The sequence below is a fragment of the Acanthaster planci genome, linkage group LG17 (genome assembly GCF_054643075.1).
Source record: "Acanthaster planci isolate LZ-2023a linkage group LG17, COTS_SCS, whole genome shotgun sequence".
Taxonomy (NCBI): Eukaryota; Metazoa; Echinodermata; class Asteroidea; order Valvatida; family Acanthasteridae; genus Acanthaster; species Acanthaster planci.
In genome coordinates, this window is record NC_141793.1 from 8,327,499 (window position 1) to 8,349,785 (window position 22,287).

A 22,287-nucleotide genomic window follows, 5' to 3' on the forward strand; every position below is an offset into this window, starting at 1 on the left:
GGAGTAGGGATGAAGTCTCAAACGCCAAGTTAAATAACATTTTGAGTTCACATTTTGTCGGCACCCAAAAAAATTGGTGGCGACAGGACATTCAGATTTGCCCCTAATTCCATCACAAATAAAAGGAAGCAAATAATGTGTGCAGATTGGCATCTTCAAGAACACTTTCTATAGAGCATACAGCTTCTTTTGTTTTTCTGTCACCTGTGAAACAAACCACAATACGTAAAAGTGTTAAAAGGGCAGACGTTCAAGGTAAAAGAAGGTAGTGGACGGACTGGCATACACTTTGCACTACCCTGGAAGTCACTCCCCAGGTCACAGGCCATCTTGTTGAGCACATTAAAGTATAGAAACGAGATTAACATCGCAAACAAAAATGAAATAAATAACATCCAATGTAAAAATCAGAGCAATGCTGAGAACAGAATGCTTTCTTGTGGCATTTATTACAAATGACAAAAAGTGACCAAGTCTGGTGGATGCGATATCAGGTGTTCTAAGGGTATTAATGGTATTAAACTCAGAATACCACCATAAACTACAATATAAAAGGCTTGCAGTATTTCCAATGTGCAAATAAATGAATACAATTAATCTCATCTTTCAGCAATACATTATTGAGGACACATAGTGTGAAGCATCATGGCTTCTATAAACAAAAATAAGTGGCTGAATTTCCATTTGTTGGATGATTACACTAACTGACTGCAAAAGAAATTTGCAAAATGTAAGAGATGTCAGATATCTGGGTCATCTTGGGCAACAAGTCAATCAAACATCTTTCTAAAATATTATGACACCAATATCATTTGTTCACCATCCATTTCATTTTCCGACACCAAATTAGAGTGGAAACCTTGATCAATCGTAATTGATAAGTGATATTAAAAAATTGAAGCTGAAACACAAAGAACCATTGTCGAAATCTTTTCCCCAGCAAAATTTGTGAGACTTGTGCTGTTTTTAATTTCTCACAACCTAAGAATAGGAAGAGAAAACTTAGCTTTTAAAGCTCTTCCCATTTCTGCCTCATTTTACACATTACTATTAATTTAATATCAAAGAATGGATCACAAACTTGGGAAATTTACCAAACCATCCTCGGTAAAAGAAAAATTCTCATTAAAATGACTTTCTTATACATGAGTAGAAATATCAACAAGAATTATTTTCCATTTTGACAACTGCAAACCAAGCCTAGGATATGGGTACACATGCTACTGTGTTGAGGATCATGGGAACAACTTGTCTAAACTGATGGCATTTTTGGGTTCATTTCAAATACATCCCATCAGGCAAGCTACATATTCAGAATACAAAAAATGATGTGTGACTTTGCAGTGGAAAATATCACAGGATAAACCTAAGACATTTGATTGAATTCCAATCATTTCAACGTTTCCCCGAGAGATACTGACAAACTAGGACCACAGTTGATTTATACAAATAAGGTAAAACCACAGACCTTTTAAATATCTCCTAAATGTTTCGTGACCGATGGCTCACATCCCCATACCACCCATGCCTCCCATGCCACCCATACCACCCATGCCACCCATGTCTGGCATCTTGTCTTCTTTAGGAATCTCAGTGACGATGGCTTCTGATGTACTTAACAGTGACGCAACACCTGCTGCATCAACTAAGGCTGTCCTCACAACCTATGTCGGTGAAAGAAATAAAAAGAACATGGTCTTCAGTGAGTGCGGTCACCATAGTGCTCGTGGAATATACCTATGTACAAGCTTCCTACAATGTGGACTGAAGGTATCAAGGGTACCAACGTGCTATTGAGCCTCGCTAGATATGAGCAAAATTTCCAGTGTGAATGCAGAAAAAATTCTATACCCGTTCACTTTGTGTCGAACAGGCACTTTGGATTTCCTGATTCATATTTCCAGCTTTGCCATATCCTAGCATTTGGCTTCAACCTCACATGAAATGGAGCCAAGTCCTCTTAATTACTTTGATCAAGGGAATACACAGTAATTCCTTTTAGAAGCACAGTATGCACTGTTTTCCAAGTAAGTCGTTTTGGCATAATTCAAACAGACTAAAAGGTTGCAGGTGTAAGACCACACCATTTTGATATCAGTACCAGACTGGTATTAATATGATTGGCCGGTTGCACTTTACAAACAAAAATACAATAAAGTTGCTTTCAGTACAAATTTTCACCAATAATCCATTTGTCATTCTTACTGTCCATTTTTCAAAAGTCTGTCTGCCCATCATGTTTATATGTTTAAATTTTCCAAAGTGCTCATCCAAAATCACATATGCCTGTCCCAAAAATGGGGTACACAGATCACTAAATGAGGCCCTGCACCAGGGTGATATCATTTTGACTTGGTCACTTCCAGAACATGTCCATATCAATTGTGACATTCATGTACAGTCCATTTAACCATGTGACAACATCTGTCTGGAAAGATGTGCTGCAACCAGGATGTGAATTTGCCAAAGATGAATACATTCCACCTTACCTTTGTTGGGTCAATAATACCAGCCTTGACCATGTCTACATACTGGCCATTCATTGCATCAAAGCCTATCTCTGTCTCAGATGTCATCAGTTTAGCAACCACCAGTGCACCTTCAAGTCCTGAATTGGCTGCTATTTGAGAGCATGGCATCTGTAATGCCTTGCGGACAATGTTCACTCCTGTAAACACATAAAAACACCACATCTGACTTCATTCAATCCTACATCAGCATTTAGGTGACAGAGATACTTTCAAACCTCCACAGAATCTTTGTGAAGATACCACTAACGCTGGAACAACAATGCTGTTGTCGGCTGTGTTCCGTACTCCAAGACACTATTACTATATTATATGATTGAGCAAAGGTGGATGAAACTGGTGACTCTATCGAGGCCATCTCAGTCCCGGGAAGGAAAAAACATCTACAATTACTGTTTAATTAAATTGCACACTACCTACACCCTTGATGTAGGTACCCATTCCACATTTTTGATGAAGGAAGGTCGAATTTCAGTTCATTATATGAACAACCCACAGATCTTAAATTCTGCATTCTAAAACCTAAGACTACAGCATTCCACTCATGCATGATATATCTACAGAGCACGTTCAGATTTCTAGAGCATTCATCCATCCTTTCTTACCTGTTGCTTGGTCACTGTTGTCTGGTTTGACATTATCTAGTGCTGGTATACATCTCAACAGGGCCACACCACCCCCAGGAACGATGCCCTCCTCTACAGCTGCTCTGGTAGCGTTCAATGCGTCATTGACACGGTCCTTCTTCTCATTCACCTCAATGTCACTTGATCCACCAATCTGAAACAGCAAGGCGTACACTATAACATAGTATTTGGAATTTTTGGAAAAGTCTTTGAGTCTAAGTAAGTCTGGGGAATTTCCGAGTACTGTTGTCTACAGTCAACCACTCTTTCCCGTGCATTTGTGAAATTCCTTTTATTTTTTCTTTAGATCACATGAAGGTAAGTTTGTCAAATGTAATTATCTACTTATATCTACTACTTCATCTGCACCGGGTACAATGCCCCAATTTTGGCACAAAAGAAGAAGTACACAAAACTATGCAGTTACTGCCCAGCTGGACTAATATTTTATGATTATTATGAGTCAATTTTACTAAAAGAAAAATAAAAACAACACATTACTTTTCTCAGCGCAGAATATGAGATCAACGTATACTCTAATGAATACCATATATATACAACAGGTTTTGCCCTTACCCAACGTATATTAATAAGCACTCTATGCTCAGTGCTTGCCCGAGAGCTGCAAAAAAACTCACAAGCTTACTCAGGTGGGACTCGAACCCATGACCTCCTGCTTACTAGTGCAGATGTCTTAACCACTCGACCACCTAATTTATATAAAACCCGTTATATAAATAAACATCTCCCCATCGCAAAAATACATCTTGAAACAGTTCGCAGTACCCGCTGCTACACCCGACTCGGACCGGCCAGCTGACCACGGCAAGTTCGGTGGTCCAGTGGTTAAGACATCTGCACTAGTACGCAGGAGGTCGTGGGTTCGAGTCCCACCCGAGTAAGCTTGTGAATTTTTTTGCAAGCTCTCAGACAAGCACTGAGCATACAGTGTTTATTAATATATACGTTGGGTAAGGGCAAAACCTGTTATATAAATTAACATCTCCCCAACGCAAAAAAATACATCTTGGAATACCATATATTTTAATTCATTTTTCATCAAAGAGACGAAAACACATCCCGGGTTTTGGCACACCTTCAGGTGGATTTGCATCCCATCCAAATAAAACAGACATGTTCTCATACAAACACTCCAAATAACTCACGAAACAAATACATGTATGTCCGTAGAGGGCAAAATCAAAGTAGTCCATAATTTATTTTCTAAATCATTAGACACGAAAAATACCTTCAAGACAGCCACTCCGTCTGAAAGCTTGGCTAGTCGCTCACCAAATTTCTCTTTCTCATATTCTGAAGTTGTATTTTCAATGTCTTCCTTGATTTGATTAATGCGGCGCTCGATGGCTTCTCGGTCCCCTTTGCCCTGTTTGCAGAGATAAAGGGATACATCAATAAAAAACCTTACTTCTGGTCATGTGGGGATGAAACTTGGTGATAAATCCTTGTAAACTAAACTTACTGTCCACAACAAACTGGAAAGTTGTCTGAATGTACTCACTTTGAGTATTAGGGTGTCATCTTTAGTGACTGTGATTTCACCAATCTGACCAAGATCCTGAATTTGTACATCTTCAATCTTGACATCCATGGCTTCGTCTCCAAACACCTGACAAAAACAAAATTCAGCACAACCTCTGAGGAACACATGCTGTCGTGTAAGCCAGTTCACTCAAAATATTAACTAATCAGGTGGATGCCGACAGGATTATGACGTGACACTTGACAGAATCCTCTATCAAGTAAACAAGAAATACTGACTTTTTCGCATTTAGTTTTGAAAGCCAAACCTTATGTTCAAGTTGTTAGAATGGTAGCTGAAATGGATTTCCGAATACATTTTGAGTACATTTCTATCTCAATTAGCCTGACTCCAACTTGTGTTTCTCTATTTTCAAAGGTATTAACTACGTTTTGGTTTTTATGCTAGTGATTACATGAATTTCTGTATTTCTATGTTTAGTCAGATTTGACTAAAAATGGCTGCACATAATGAACATCAATAACCAAAAGGGTATCCTACCCCTTTTTCTGATGAAATAAACGTACTGTTGAAAGAGTGTGGCCTTTCTTTTGCTTGCAAAAGTACAAACACTCGCATTGTTTTTTGGGTTTTCCTTGGCTGCACCTTAAGCTGATTATGCATAAATTTTGGCCTGCATTGTACTTGGAATAATCCACACTGCTCAAGGATATCATTTGTATAGCTTCCATACAATGATGGGAATTGCTAGAGGATTTTGAAGGATTAATATAGTGGCCATCCCTCCAATGAGCACATAAGGAATAGATGTAGGGATTTCGAAAGAATGAAGTTGCATCCTAGCAAAAACACTTGTGAGAGTCAACAATGGACTTGTTTATTGGTTGGTAATGGTTGCAGTACCCACCAGTCCTCCAGTGGCAACAGCCATGTCATGCAGCTGGTTTTTCCTATTGTCTCCAAAGCCTGGGGCCTTGACTGCCACTACCTGCAAGCCAACCTTCAACCTGAAAGTACACACAGACATCCAGTGATTTCACCAGTTGCAAGAGGGCTAATTTCCTTTCAACGTGTCCCATTGAGGGTGTACATGATATCATAACCACAGTCCTTTGCAAAGTTGTAGTTTACAAAGACCGACCTTCAGTGGTAATTTAGTCCAAAAATCGGGTAACATTCTTTACTCCATCACTGTCTTTATTTACATTTAAATACATCATCCTCAGGTGAAATGGACAGTCCGAGCACACACAAGAAGGGTCACTGACAGTCATTCTTGTAAACCAAAGCCTCTTTAAGTCAGCCATTTTACCTGTTTAGAACCAGCGTGCTGAGTGCTTCCCCGTCAATGTCTTCAGCAATGATAATTAATGGCCTCCTCTGAGCATTAGCTAGCTCAAGAGCAGGTACAATGGACTGGACACTGGAGATCTTCTTCTCACTCAGAAGGAGGAGGGCATCTTCAAAGTGCACCTTCTGGCCTGCAATGTTGAGTCCCAAGTTCATGTTATCTGTTACAACCTATTTCATCTCATCAGTGATGAGTGTCTAAATACCTTGAATTATTTTGACAAATTTTTGTCAAATGGAAAAGTCAAAGTTCACTTTTTTCTCATGGTTATTTTTTTCTGATTATTTTTTGAGTGAAAGGATATCATGTGCTACCTTTAGTGTTTAGTGCCAGTGTTTCAACTCTGAAAATGGTCGAGGGTTAATTAAGGCTTGGGAACTGCAAAACATTTTCTGTAATTTTAAGATAATACAAGCATGGCTGTTCTGGTAAAAGGACATTAAGAAATTATTTCCATTTATAACATGGTGCACTGTTTCACTAATGACTTTGAATTCTCATGCACATACACAACACTAATTGTCTTCTTTTCGAATCGCAACACTTAGTGTTGGAAGGACTGTTTTATCTTGCAGTGAATACTGTACTTATAAATTATTTTTTTTTTATTTTGATGTGTTTCACACTCATACTTGAATTTCGATAGAATTAGCCTAGACCTGATGCCAAGTATTGTAGAGGGCATAGCTTGTCTATCTTGTTCTAGGACCAAATGTACAGATTCTCACCTTTGGGAGAGTTGATGAAGTAGGGTGAGATATAGCCTCGGTCAAACTTGAGCCCTTCTATCACTTCTAGTTCATCATGAAGTGTCTTGCCATCTTTGACAGTGATAACTCCATCACGACCCACACGTTTCATGGCTTGGGATATCAAGTCACCAATGGCTTGGTCCCCATTGGCTGAAATGGTTGCCACCTGAAATTATATGCACATATAATGAGCTATTCTTATGTGGCAACTGAAGCTAAATCTCGAAACTTCAGTAAACTCCGGCTAAGTCAGCACTCTTGGGACTCAAGAAATTATGACGACTTACTCGAATGCCGACTTGTGCTGTAAGTCGTCATTTTGCTGACTTACACGAACACATGTATTGCCTATGTACATTATGATTCCTTGCACTAATTCAATGGCTTTGATTTATTTCTACCTCCATGGTCGATCCCAGCAAATTCGTTCTCACTTATTATCCTCACGGACTGCAAATTCGATAATTGATCACGCGCCCCTAAGGACGAAGGATAGCAAGCCACTTGCATATCACACCACGACTCAATGGTGCAATACGTACATGTACGTGATACAGTTACGGTACAGAAAACATACACTCATCCGCATACGCAGTGGTTAAGTTCGTTCAATAAAGCGACCCCCAAAATGGACAGAGCGCATGCGGGTAGCACTAGAGGGATTACTGGTATTGATGTACTCATGCTGGCCGATTATCAACCACGGCCTGTGCTGCTAATAAACAGACATCAGTCAAGCAGTATGGGACTTGTCGTTTGACACTTCTTGGCAACCGCAGCGAAGGAAACTGACACCGAAGCACGATTCTTTTTCAATGCCCACTTACACAAAGGAATTTTGTGGTTTTGTGGAAAAGGGACCGAGAAAAACATGCCAACTTATACAAAATGACGACTCATAAATGCCGACTTAGAAATGAAATTTTCAATGGAAATACATTGCAGACTATCAGGACTTTTGTCAAAAGGCCAACTTGGACGATATGATGAGTTACGTGATGCCGACACAGTCGGAGTTTACTGTATATTCAGTTTGACAGAGCAAATTCACTAGTTTTTGAACACACCATAACTGAATAACCAGAGATTTCAATTTTCTCCTCTGAACAGATATCCTTTACATCCATCAACATGCAAACATTTTCACCTGAAAGGAATACCGTAGGGAAAGGAGAGTGATGAGAAATATGCAGAACTCCCTCACTTTAAGCCGCCCATATGCAGAACTCCCTCACTTCAAGCCGCCCATACTGAAGTCACTCTTTGCGTAAGTTGGTAAGCAGAACAAAGATGCACAGCTGTCATTGTACACTGCACTATCTTCGCAGCAAACTTTGCAACATCCACCAATCAGAATCCTAGGACCCACTCAGTCTCAAATCTCTCAAACTCATCCACTTGATTTGGGATTGTACAGATTGTAAGGCTAGTGAATGAGGGTTACGGCACTTCTGTCACCAATAATCGTACCTGTGCTATTTCCTCTGGGGTAGTGACAGGTTTGGAGAGTTTCTTGAGGGCATCAACCACACAGTCCACTGCCATCATGACTCCTTTGCGGATCTCTACAGGGTTGGCTCCCTTGCTGATGTTCTCAAAGCCTTCCCTGGCAATGGATCTAGCGAGGACAGTTGCAGTGGTGGTGCCGTCTCCAGCCTCCTCATTGGTATTGTTAGCTACATCTTGGACCAGCTTAGCTCCCAGGTTCTTTTGTTTATCCTTCAGCTCAATTGATTTAGCGACGGTAACTCCGTCCTTAGTAATCTTGGGGCTCCCCCAGCTCTGCTCGATGATCACATTGCGCCCCTAGCCAGAATGGAGTACAAGATACTTCAAGTTTGATAGCATCTCAGCATATAGGAAGCTCTCCATCTACAGGCCTATATACCTTTTCCATGCCTGACAACAAATTATCTTACAAAGAACATAACTTGCATACATATTAACCTGCAAGTTGCAGTGAGATTGATGTTGAAGGCACATGATGATTTTCAGCAAAATTGCGATGTGGTATGTCAAAATTAGGCATCATGTCAGAATCAAGTTGAAATGGACTTTTTATAAATTCAAGCACTTTTGAGATCACAATACTAACTTAATAAAATTATCTTCAATAAAAGTGAGTTATTAGAAAGGCAATCCGCAATGTGGGCAAAAAACAAATATATTGCAGGTCAAGCTTTTGCATTCTGTTAAAACTAAAAGTGAATGTGGCCTTTCAACTTTACAGTCAGACTTTACAGAATCAAACAGGGCTAATATTGGAGAATATTGGGATGGATCAATGGATACAAATGGACATGTTGATGATGAAACTTGTAAGACATGCTGAATACATTCTCTGCACCTCAAACTACTTTCAAAGAAAGACCAGTACCTTTGGTCCCAGCGTAATTGCCACTGCATCAGCAAGGAGATCTACTCCTTCCAGCATCAGTGATCTTCCCTCAGCACCAAACTTGATGTCCTTAGCATAGCAACGTGTCAATGTAGGAGCAGCATAGGAAGAAGATGGTGCTATAGCCCTGGTCAACAGGGGCCTCATGACAGCTGGTAAACGCAACATGGTCACTGCATCAAGGGAGAAATCAATAAAAAGGACGGAGGTAGTCCAGTATTCCTGGGGTTGGCATCTCATCAGGCATTTTCTGTACTGTTTTGGGTTGTGGCCAATACTGTGTGACAGGAATCTAGGACTAGTAGTCTACACTGTAATGTAAATAAAATACTGATCGTAACGACTACAGTGCTACAGTTTGGCCCATGTAACTACAGCACAGTGGTCCAATGTATGTCCATGTACATGCCACAGCATGTGGCAAAGTCATGTTGTTTTTATCAACAACTTGTGCTTGCAGAAATAAGTTTCTATTTCTGTCATAGATGAAGTGCTATATATTGGATGAATTATGTCAGGTGTAAGCTGCATAAACGTAAAGAACTTTGAGAGTTTTTCTGCGGAAATACAGGACAGCACAACTGTAAAACTAAGGAGGACTTTCCCAGCTATAGTTGGGGGGGGTACTAGTGCATCTTGTCTTACTTTATTTTCCATGACTCTACGAATTGGCTCTTTCAGAACATGGACACGGTTGGTGAGAGTGCAGTCCCTACCACAGGTCCCCGTAGGTAGAGAACCTTCCATAGGCCTTTTGTACCATTAATTGATTTCACTCAACATAGTTCAGGCCAAACAAAATACATGTAATAGTTGTGCTTCTGGTTACCCGCACCAACCTAGCAAATCACGCAGAACCTAAATGTTTCTATTGAAGGAGATCAAAATAAAAAATGCAATTGCCGACCCTCATGCTTATTTCCGGGGTATGAAATCTCTGCTTTTATATTGAGTATGCAAAATTTCATTTTCCACTATTTTGCCATCGACAGGCTGGATTTTCCTTGTTTTGCAAGGAATAAATTCCTTGCATGAGCACCGATTTTCCTGTTTTTATCTTTTTCTACCGATGTGACACAATGGCCAGGGCAAACTTTGCACTTCTTTGTTCGGACACCCAACAGAACTGGAGCTCTGTAAAGCACGTGCGACTGACTCTACATGTACAGTATGCACGTACACTGACATGTATCTCTGTGCGGCTTGAAGCACAAGTCTTATGTGTAAACAGCATCCTGGGACCATCTGGTCATTGTGTTGTGATTGGCTGCCAATGAAACATCAAGATTCACACATGTGTAAGTGGGACTCATTACAGCTATTTCTGAGTTGAGGTAGTGACTGCATGTAACAATCTCCACTACAACTTGCGGTAGCACACACTTTACTGCAAATTTACAGCTTGAAATAAGGTTAGTATATTTTCGCTTTCGCCAAGAGGGTTTCCATGACAACTGGCATCATTGCGCAGGGTTTTAGTGCTCTTATGTGCATCATTTTCTATGATGCACATAATTTTCTAAAATTTCTACAAAGGAAAGGCACTGAGGCTAAGGTGTAAAAAATTCTGCAAACAAGTTACGAAACTGGTACAACAAAAAATGTTGTTTTATGTGCTTGAACTATCATATTTAGCTTAAAAATTTTATAACCCAAGACAAAACATGATATTATAGGAAGGAGCAGGCACATTTTCTGTCAAAGGATTTCTTATTAAGAGAAAATTAATTCATAAAAAAGAATTCAAGTGAATTGATCCATAGATTAAACAAAGAGAACATGGTTTGTTTTTATTTTGACGTATCTTTTTCTACTGCACAGCACGAGTTTACCAATCCAAAACGTTATGAAATAATCAGTTATGCACATGTAGTTGAGTCTGCTGTGTGCGTGCATATGCAATCCGAAACTAGGGGGACAAAAGACCTGGCCGTAGCTGTGGAGGCCTGTTTCGGACATGGCCTAAGCCCATCCACATTATGCTATGCTAGGCTGGTTGGTCCCACACACAGTACCCGTACGTGCCTGCAGCGAATAATCATGCACCAACCACTGGGCTGCAGAACAAAATACACGTTCACTTATGTATTGTAAATAGAAGCCAATCGCAGCGCAGGCAAGCCTCATCACACAGTATGGCGCAGCACACCCGGTTTGCCATATTGGCTGCCCTGGCCATGCACCCATGTGGTGTTAAGACGATCTTGTTCTGGTACACCGCAACATAAAATACAATCACGTAAATATGAAGTCAGAAACTGACAGGAAGTATAGGGTATTTTTTTTATGGGTCACCACTGCAAGGAAGAATGGGGTACACAGCCAGCTTTAGCCATCAATAAGGTAGAAATTTTCAGGGAACCGTACGTAGCCAATTGTAAGGACACCAATCGCCACGGCCATGGTAAAATTTGAGCCAGTGGCAGTGATTTCCCTTTGATCATATCAGAAAAAATAGAGTTAGTAAAAAGGGGGCAGGGCTTTAAGTTTTGAGGGAATTGTGGGGTAGACTGGCAATACACACAAGCGTGAGGAAGAGTTAATTGTGACCATGGTGACCAAGACAAATTGGTGACTAGCACTGTAATCTGGTTTCTTGCTGATTTCATCTTGCTTCAGTTTTTCACATCTCTTCCATCCTGTTCATCATATCCATGTCTTCGTCGTGCCATGTATGTCAAGAAAAAGTAAGGAATTTTAAGCATGTTCAGTGGAATCAATAATGGTACAAAAGCCTGTGGAAAGATTTTGGACCCCACTGTGTCGCTGTCCGTCACGTCCATAGGCTTAAGTCACTGGATGGAGTTAGCCACCATGGTTTGTCTTCCTTCGTGATTTGACCTATTGCAGGGGGAGGCCTACCAATGTGTACGGTAGCCGCTATTTACGGAGGGCAGATGGGTAACTAACACCAAATGAACACTAAATTTATTCCTTTCCTTTTCCCAAAACATCTGGAATGCAAATATCATTTATTAAACTTGAGGGATAGGAGCTTATTACCTGAGATTTCACCGATCTGTGTCTGGTCGAGTCTGAATATGCGCCGGCCCTGAACGTATCGTACGTGCGTGCATTGGTTTGGTACCTACACGTGGGTCAGGAAAGAAGTTTCCAGAGAACAAGTAGACTCGTTTCGTGACTGCCCTGATAAAGTTAGACTTGATTCGAGCTAAAATTAAGCTCATCCTAAACCTGTTTCATAATGAATTTCATTACTTTGTTTTTGTTTTTAGTGAACATTAACATTGATCAATATTTAAAATTAAACGTAAGAACCACTTTGGGAAACTTAAAAAAAAAATCGCAAATGGGTTACAAGGGGAGACAATATATCCTCAGAATGAAAGGGGCCAAACAATTATGATGTGTGTATAATGGCGTTTCTGTGAAGTGACAAGTTCAGGGGCTTTTAAAACGCTATGAAAAACCCCTTAATCTTCTTTCTGCCATTATAATATATTTAGGGAAGAAAAATCAAACCTCAGTGGAGGCGCCGGTGGAGCCACAAACACGTAAGTGTTGCGTAGGTTAGATGGGGGAGGGGTCTCGATTTCTCCGACTGCTTCTTACTTTCAAAACAATTATAACTAACATCTTAATGAAAAATCCCTGGTCAAAGAAGAGACTAAACAACAAAAAGCCTGTTTGTTGAAGAGACAGCTCTTTTCTTTTATAAGCAATGTAAACTGAAGGTAGCTCAAGAACTGAGGCCTAAGGGTAGCCTAAGGGGCCTAACTGGTAACGTCTAAATGGGTCTATCATTGACGAAAATAATTCCTCACACAACCAAATGGTGTTTCAGAATAAAATGTACTTTTATATACATCTCCTTTCTCATACAAATTTTAAGATGTTCGAGCTGCCACATGGTGATTTTCAATATTTGCCTGTATTCAGAGTTTGTGCATATTCCAACTTTTTGACGAGTTGAGTGACGCTGGAAATACAATGGAATTGACAAAAAATACCAGTAGGCCTATTTCTTTAAAACTCTGAACTTCAAGTTCAGAAATAGCCGCGTATCTTCACGTGGGTACTTGAACTTGCACGGCCAATTCGGAGGTGACTGACTGGCTAGATTGCATCACTCCCGCGCCGAGCGTCGGCCCCATGCAGGCACTTTGCGGGATGTCATGTGATATCGACGGCCGAGGTGCAGGCCGGCAGCCATTATCATTACCATGTCCTTTTGTAGATGTCTGGCGTTTTTTAATTATTATGAAAGGGCTGAGGCAGTCTGGTGCCCAATGGTCAATTCCCAATGAAAATTTTCAGAGCGTCTGATATGGTCCCCGTTCCTGAGATAATGAAATTCTCATTGAAGAAGTCTAGGTCGGTTGGTAACTTGGTATGTACCACGCACACGTGTTTCACTGGTATAATTCGACGTTTAAGTTTTAGCGTAAAGGCCTCAACGTTAGCGGTATCCGTTTCATCTGCGTGAACGTGAGTTTCTGATTTGAAATAGTTTAAAAAGCAACAGATCAGTTTTATAGAAAGTGAATAGCCATATGGTGTGAACACACGACTGGAATTTGCACTGCAAACTACCCTCCAAAACTAGAGTGTGATGGGGTCCGATGTCCGCCACGATCTCGACGTCGGACCGACCCCACAGTTCTTCGGTTTTGGGGGTTGGGCCTAATGGGATCAGGTCAACTCGGACCCAAACCAACTCGGACCCATTCCAACTCGGACCCATGCCAACTCGGACCCAGGACCAACTCGGACCTACGCCAACTCGGACCCAATACTAACTCGGACCCACCACCATCTCGGACCCACAACCAACTCGGACCCACACCAACTCGGACCCACGCCGTTTCGGACCCACCTCGAGTCAACTCGGACCCACTGAGTCTTATGGTTGCATTACACCAAATACGCGCCCGTAGACCGAAATAGCGCTGACTCTTGAACCTCGCGAAGAGGTTGGCCTTCATTTTTTCGTTGGAAATTCAAGATTATGGACAGATCGATCACTTTTCGTTTCAATTTTATGAACTTTTTATTCGCCTTTTCCCCGAAGATACCCCCCTAATAGTAGTAAAACTCATATGAATGTAGCCGCCTCAGTGCCTCTATCCAAAATAGGCCCGCATTGTGGGGCTTTTTGTGAAAGAAATACTCTGAACCGGAAACTATCAATCCCAAATTCGGGATTTATATAAATAATTCTATGATCCCTTGTGATTATGGCACGTCTTCTTGTAGAAAATAAGAAACCGTGGGATCACGAAATATTAATAATGAGCTCGCGAGCAGACATACGACGCTTCAAAACCGTCTCCAAGTTTAAGCCAATAGGAAATATTCCACATTTTTATTTTAAAATGATTTGATTTTTGTTGTTCGAAATTACCAACCTATTTGCGTTATTTGGACAGTCAGTTAAGGCCTGTATGGATGAATTCCTCCATCTTGCCGGTATTGGGGGTGGGGAGAGAATGGGGCAAGGTGGAGGTGTAAGACTTGCCAGGCCAAAAAAAATTGAAAAGTGAGGTGGGGGATAACACCATTAGACACTGTAAAAGGTCAATGTTCATGACATTGATGTATATCTGCAATATCTGTTGTACGTATGCAGCATCTTCTATGTACATCAGAAGGCCTATCTGTGGCTTTTTATTGCAACAAAAACTTTGGGGGCTGTTTGGTGAAAGTTCATTCGATTTCTGCTAGTGATCTGGATCTGGAAAACGGAGAGATTCTGGGAAGCCTGTGCCACTGTCTCCCTGCATAACGTGTAGAGAGGACGTTACAGCTTGGCAGCATGCAGTGCAAAAGTGTCATTTACCAAATGCTAAAATGTAAAAGTGGACAAAATAAAAATTTTCAACAAGTTAATCACGCTCCTGGGGTTGGGTCCGAGTTGACTCAGGGTGGGTCCGAGTTGGTCGTGGGTCCGAGTTAGTATTGGGTCCGAGTTGGTCGTGGGTCCGGGTTAGTATTGGGGCCGACTTGACATGGGTCCGAATTGGTCGTGGGGCCGAGTTGGCATGGGTCCGAGTTGGCATGGGTCCGAGTTGGTTTGGGTCCGAGTTGACTCGAAACCGGCCTAATTACGGACTACCGTACGTGAATATGTTACGCCCTAACTAGTTCAACTGTTTTTAGTACGTTTTAATTTATATAAATTTTCTCAAGCCATATAAAGTTCATGCAGGTCACTAGACCCGTAAACAGGGCCCAACGAATACTCCTCCATCGTAGTATTCGTCGGGCCCTGTTTATGGGTCTAGTGCAGGTCACATGCAGGGCACTTCTCCTGTCGTAAGTCGTGTACTGTAGGTCCTAAGCCTTTCAGCAAATAGTGCACGTTCAGCATGGGTGAGTGCTCCTTTTTCTCAAGATGTATTTTTTTTTGCGTTGGGGAGATGTTAATTATAGCAAGCTCTCGGACAAGCACTGAGCATACAGTGCTTATTAATATATGTTGGGTAAGGGCAAACCCGACATATATAATGCTCCTTTTTCCTTCCCACAATGCCTTTCTATCATTGTGCAAAATCCCCTAACCTATGCAGTATTTGCAATAAGGCATTTGTCTGTGACTTAAATAAAAACTTATTTCTGCAAGTGTAAGTTGTTGATGAAAACAAAATGACTTTGGCAAATTCTGTGGTAGCATTGGCACATGTACAAGTACTACCTACATTGCACCACCCTGGACTTTTGTGCTGTAGTTTGGCTGGCCCAATTATAGCACTGTAGTTGGGCCAGTCCTAACCCCAGACTGGGGGCCAGTCTACTGGACTACCTCCATATCCTTGGCACTACAATGGTCCATCCAAAAAGTGGAGACTCCTCAAAATTGCCTTCAAGGAGCCCCATTTTGTGTATAAAGCTCACTCACCCTGTCAGATCATTGCTGTATTAATATGGCAATTTGCAGTTTGTAGAAGTCTGTAAAATTTGGGTTTGGATTTTGTTGTCTTCACATTGGTTTACTACAGTGATTAATTCCCGATTGTTTGACTCACGCTAAACACAGTCGGGATTTATTTGGTCTGGGATACATCAATGGTCAGATGGGGTGAATGAGCCATATGCGCGAAATGGGTTTCATAGAAGTTTTCGCAGAGACTCCTCTTTTTGGCATGTTTGGATGGACTGTTGTGGGGCCAAGGAAAGGAGGTAGTCCAGTAGACTGGCCCCAGTCTGGGGCAAGGACAGTCCCAACTATAGCTAGGACAGTCCCAACTACAGCTAGGATGGTCCCAACTATAGTTGGGACTGATGCTATAGTGTAGTTTGGGCGTAACAAATCCATGTGACCCTGACACACATGAAACATTGAATATGTAGCATCTATGGATTCTTGATTAGGTGTGTACTCGTATCCCACTACCATGACTATCCTTGCATTCTCCCCACAAGTTCTGTGTACAGGGTGTAATCCGAGTAACTTGGACTCTACGAATCATCTTCTTTAACATTTGGACATGGTCGTCCTCAAGAGTGGATTACCGGACTTCATTGGAGTACTGGTATATAAGTATAAAGGTTGTGGGGGGAGGGGGGATTGTCTTGGATCCCTTGAGCACTGAAGAGTGGGCTGGATGGTTAGTGGTGAGGTCGGTGATGGTGGTAGTGGATGCTGGTGCAGGATTGACTAGGTCACTGATGATTTCCCACAGCCCTTACATACCAGCACTCCATTAAAGTCCAGCACTCCTGAGGGCAACCAGGGCACAGTGGTTGAAACTTGGAGTACACACTCACTGGTTCTTATCAGAACCATATCTCTTCCAAATGAGATCTATCCACGTGGTGTTACCACATGTACTTCAAGCCCTCTTTTTAGTGTATCTCCACTGTTAAGTGGAGGCTTTTAACTTGACTGATGGTAAATTCATTTGAGATTGATCAAATGTACATGTATTTGTTTTATTTTAGACAGGAAATTTTGCATGACAAGACTGTCCAAGTAAGAAGAGATCATGGTAAGTTTCTATTGATTTTTCTTCCCCTAAGGCCCATTGCAGGTCCGGCCTACATGTACATGTGTGTATTACCTTTCTGTAGTTTGCTGTGGCATATCTTTATCATAAAATGAAATTGCAAATAAACATATGTAAATATTCCTTGAATATTGATCCTGTAAATACATGTGCAACAGCCAGTTACTGACATTCACCACTCACTATTTATAGAGAAGACACACTTTTACTGGGTGTACCTACAAGCACGAGCTGAAACTCTTTAGCTTTAATATTGATGTGCCCAGTTTTTTGTTTATTTTCATGCATAGTCTGGTGTACGGAAATTGAAGCCCCTGTTTGATCGCATCTTGGTAGAGAAATTTGCCCCAGAAGTTAGGACTAAAGGAGGCATTATGATACCTGAGAAGTCCCAGGCCAAAGTGCTAGATGCTACAGTATGTGCAGTAGGACCTGGGTCCAGGAACCAGGTAAGTAGCATTTAACAGTGCCTGCCAGAATGCACACATGTATGGGCCTGTTGTTGGTACGATGTGGCTTACCCAGACAGGCTAATCATTGGCAGCAGCCCTTCGGGAAAGACAAAGAGATAATGTCCAGTGTGCTGTGCTCAATGGCACGGGGCCAATATGCTGGAGAATGTAACTTGTCTGCATCGTGTTGAGGAGGCTTCTTTTTTTATGAATTTGTCCCTACAATAGCCATCGTTCAGTATTTGTGTCGTTCCCACAATGATAGCACCAGTTTGTGGAAATGATGAGTGACCACACAAAGTCCTTTTGATTTTAAAAATGCGGAAATGTACTCACAATGGATGTTCTTTCATACAAAGTTTCAGAAAGATTGGTCATGGGACAGACAAGTTCTTTCTCTTTCTCCTGTCGGAGAATGTCTAAGAAGGTTCTTTTGTGCCAAATGCATGTCAATCTATGCATGAAACAGTAAATGACATCACTCAACTTGTATCAGTCATGACCCAGCTTTTAATTCATACTGAAATATGAGGATTTAGGGCTGTAATAGGTTAACCCTAACAGTCCTCAATCCTTCACTTGTTGGAGGACTGAGGACTGTCAGGGTTAAAGATGTAGGTTTAGCAATCCTGGTGAATGGTTTGGGCTAGTACATATATTGAACGCTGATTGCCTGTTCAGTGACTGATAATTCAGTAGGAAGAGCCACTGATTTGTTCACATCTTGATCTTCTTTCCAGCAAGGAGAAACTATGGCATTGAGCGTGAAGGTAGGAGACAGAGTGTTGCTTCCTGAATATGGAGGGACAAAAGTTTCTCTAGATGAAAAAGTAAGTTTTCAGCTCTAGCAACTTGTCTATGGTAATTTAAATTTACTCTCACTATGTCTACATCTTGCCTCTAATAATGTGCTGTCAGCTTGAGATTAAATACATGTATGTCAGGATTTCAACAAGTCATATGGCACTTTTAGAGCTCTGTACACTCTAGGTAGAAAATGATTTTATAGAACAATGATTCATGGATACATTGCACCCAAGGCAAAGCAGTACAAAATTTGGTTATTGTGATTACTTGGATCAACCCAAAATTCATTTCTATGGGACCATGTGAGACTTTGTTAAATGAGCGTCACAACTGTGACCAGATCTAAGTTGTCAGGAAAGGTCAAGAAACAAAGCAGTTCGCTGACGCTGTGAATTGTACTTAGAAATTGCTGCAAGAAATGTGCATTACGTAGTATTGATATAATTGTAATTGCTGTTCCTTCATCCTCATTATTTCAGGAGTACTATTTATTCAGGGAAGGAGACATTCTAGCAAAGTGGGAGAATTCTGCCTGACGTTGATGATTGGCTCTCAAGACTAAACACATTAAGATGATACAACCAATAAAACAAGACCAGAAATGGACATCATAGTAACAGCACATTTCTGTCAGATAATGACACCCACACCTACAGTTGTATAGATCATAGTTACTATAAATACATGTACATCAAATTATTACGGCACGAAGATCAAAGATGTCAATACTTGGGACTTCTGATGAGGCTATCTTCACATAATTCTGCAAGAGGTGGTGAATACAGAAGAAATACCTGTATACCGTGTAATTATTACTTCTTGAAATTCTGTCTCAGTATGATGAGGGTTCACTATCGTAGTGCCATGATGCTTCATTCAGAGGTCTGTAATTTCCCTAGTAGTGGTTCATGCTAGTGCTAAGCAACTCACTAGCTGCTGAATGTAACACATAGTATGAAATGGTGAATCGTTGAAGATGAAATTCATTGTTTCATCTCAAACAGTAAGGGCTGAATGTGGTATTTTGTTTGGTAGTGGGTTACAAAGACAATACGGGCAATTCAGAATAGTGCGCCTCCAAGAGTGTGCAACGTGTTGATCAATCACAGTGTGCGAAATCTGTCAACCCAATGCACGTCTGGAAAGGATAGGCAAGTTTCGCGCATTGTGATTGGCCACTGCGTAGCAAACTCTTGGAGGCGCACTATTGTGAATCGCCTGTATTGAATAAGGAAGAATATCAGCACTCTGTCAACCTGTTCCTATTCAGATGTACCAATGACCTCAAAGGTGCCATCACTAAGACATTGTATACCTGAAACATCACAGCTCACTAACCCACCTGTGATATACCCAACAGTGATACACCATGGCTGTGTATTTGTTTCAGATAAAGACAAAACTTGTTCCAGTAATGAATTTATATGGCTGCAATTTGGCATAATCTTGCAAGCGTTGGAGATTTTCCACTTTTTCTCAACAATACTCCATAACCTGCAACAAGCCTGCTAAAGACACCATTCAGCAGCACACACTACTCATTTTTTCTATTCTTAAAGGTGTAGTTTTTCAGTTTTATTATGTGAAAGTACATCATACATGTATATGGTTACAAGAGTTAATATCGCAGGTATGATACTGATTAGACAGTTATTACATGCAGTTCTTGTGATTAAGGTTACCATGGTTACTATCTTGTAATTTCTGGAAATCACCTGAACCTATGATGTGGGTATTTTACAACTGTAAGGAATATCAAACACATAAATCCAAACACTGTATGTATTCTGTTGATGCTTGTGCATGTATTTTTGTTTCTGAGGTTATTTTTTTGTAATAGAAGTCCGCACAATATCTATGTGAATTGCTGTATCTGTTTGACCCATTTGGTGTAAGTTGACAGATTGCATTCAGTTAAGCCTCACAAAGTGCACCAACTTTTTGTGTGCATTTGTAGAAATGCAGGCTGATGTTAGAATTCCTTGTGGTGGCTACATGTACCTACATAAACTGTTTGCACCTGAAGTCTTGGGTTTGAATTCTTGCTTCACCTCGTTGATGATTTTGCAGTGACTGCGGTGTGATTCCTTCAACAGTTGTAATTGTGTTCAGTGAGCTTGTTGAGATTATCGCCCTCTGTGACAACAAAACTGAGGAGCTAAACATACTTGTTTTTAACTTTTGTGTACACATAAGAGCCAGTCATGATTTACAATAAACTGTTTTCATTGTATTCACAGAATGAGTTTGATATTTTGCCTGCAAGAGTCTTCACTTTTTATGCCCTGCCCCAACGAAGTCAATCTATTATCTTTGGAGGTGTTTGTGCTTGGTGAATGGGATAGTGTTCAATTATTGGAACAATATGAAACATAACGCCCTCTCCTTGGTGGTATAGCAAAATGTGAGTGTGTGTGTGGGTAGGCCTGAACTGGGGTAAGGGAACAGTTTCCTTTGTGAAGCAAATTGGGGCCGAGTTGTGGGGACATCACTGTGTCCTAATAATGTTTGGAATTGGATGGGTGAAATATATGTTCGTTCCTGCAACTACAGACTACAGTACGAGACTGTGCAGATTAGACGGTGTGTATCTAAAATATTCTTGTGGGTAAGATAACTTGAGAATTACTTTGCATATGAACTTCAGACTTGGTTTGTGGATTGTTCTTGGTGATGCTGGAAGGCCTATTGCATTTGGGGCCCAAAGTCACAAAGACTAAAACAGGAGGAATCTTATCCTGACAACTTGAGTAATACCATGGAGGAAGGAGACAGGAGTTACAACTCTGGCACATCAAAGTGCTTGATGATCATCGCCGCCCAGTCAGACGAACGAAAGTAAACATTCCCAAAATGCCTGATTACTGCCTGCAGCTTAGCTGGACAAGTGGAGCCAGTAATATGGTAACAATATTTGTGGTGTTTTCTTTGGAATTAACTACCAAACTTATCGCAGTGAGCAGGAAACAGAACGAAGAAATATCTAACATTAGATTTACTTTTGCCGTTTTGATGCCCTGTTCCATTATCCATGCAATGTTTGTAATTTTGTTTTGTTACTCCAAAACATCAGTTTTCAAAGTCTTTGTACGAGTTTGGCGAAGACCGGCCAACAACATGCTGAACACCACAGGACAATTAAGATCACGAAAAACAAAATGCGCTGTTTCATAACAGGGAGTGATCTTGAGATCTCATAAAATACCTTTTTGTGTAAATTCTGTAATAAAAATGATTCTAATAAAACTCAAAATCTTACAAACAGCTTGGCTATTTATTCCCAAAGGAAGTTCAGAAGAAAGCATTCGATAAGGGCAACAACTGCACATGAACACTTCGGGTATGCAGCCTTATAAAAGCAACTGCACAAGCACTAAATTTGATGTTTGAAGCACCAATGATGGCATTTTAGGATGCAGAAAAATTGCAGCAATGATCATGGGGTACAAAGGGGGCTTTTAGTTGCAAAACGTGTGGTGGGTAGAAAGCATGCACTGCACTCTGGCTATGGACATACCAGGCATGCCAGAAAGCTGTAATTGGCCAAATGTTATAGCCCGGGCAGTTCAAACTCCCTATGTGTCCTTCTTCCATGGTAATACTTTGTGCATGACCTTAAAATATCACTTGTGAATTGATTTTGGTAATCCCACAAGCCTAGCATTTAACCTCAAGGGACATGGGAAAAGGCCACAATGGCTATAACAATGTGCCTTTTTCAGACAGGTTACCAATGAACATACTTTTTCCTAATATTCCTTGAGTTATCCTACACCACTGCAACCCCCTGAAGCTTTTCCCTCTGATCAGGATACCTGTAATGAACTGACCACTTGGATAGATGAGCAACTCAGGTTGTGCTCTGTTATCATGGGAAATGAATCACACGAAGGAAATGACAC

General features: G+C 40.9%; 2 protein-coding genes across 3 annotated transcripts; one reads left to right on the forward strand and one right to left on the reverse strand.

Moving 5' to 3' along the window:
• Positions 1–430: 430 nt before the first annotated feature.
• Positions 431–12,272, reverse strand: hspd1 (heat shock protein family D (Hsp60) member 1). The gene is made up of 11 exons (XM_022244228.2): positions 12,163–12,272; positions 9,139–9,332; positions 8,232–8,567; positions 6,738–6,927; positions 5,971–6,139; positions 5,566–5,665; positions 4,677–4,784; positions 4,404–4,541; positions 3,134–3,308; positions 2,490–2,668; positions 431–1,664 (listed from the first exon to the last, which is right to left on the reverse strand). Exons 2-11 carry the CDS (start codon positions 9,325–9,327, stop codon positions 1,506–1,508), a joined length of 1,743 nt encoding a protein of 580 aa, XP_022099920.1. The 5' UTR covers positions 9,328–9,332; positions 12,163–12,272; the 3' UTR covers positions 431–1,505.
• A 1,185-nt stretch (positions 12,273–13,457) lies between these two features.
• On the forward strand, positions 13,458–20,636 carry LOC110984247 (10 kDa heat shock protein, mitochondrial-like). Of its 2 annotated transcripts, none has more exons than XM_022244238.2 (5): positions 13,458–13,608; positions 17,066–17,108; positions 17,417–17,575; positions 18,319–18,408; positions 18,865–20,636. In XM_022244238.2, exons 2-5 carry the CDS (start codon positions 17,106–17,108, stop codon positions 18,919–18,921), a joined length of 309 nt encoding a protein of 102 aa, XP_022099930.1. In that variant the 5' UTR covers positions 13,458–13,608; positions 17,066–17,105; the 3' UTR covers positions 18,922–20,636. The 2 variants fall into 2 exon arrangements, with proteins under 2 accessions (XP_022099930.1, XP_087003938.1); XM_087147812.1 differs by having other exon boundaries at positions 13,478–13,608; positions 17,062–17,108.
• Positions 20,637–22,287: the final 1,651 nt, after the last annotated feature.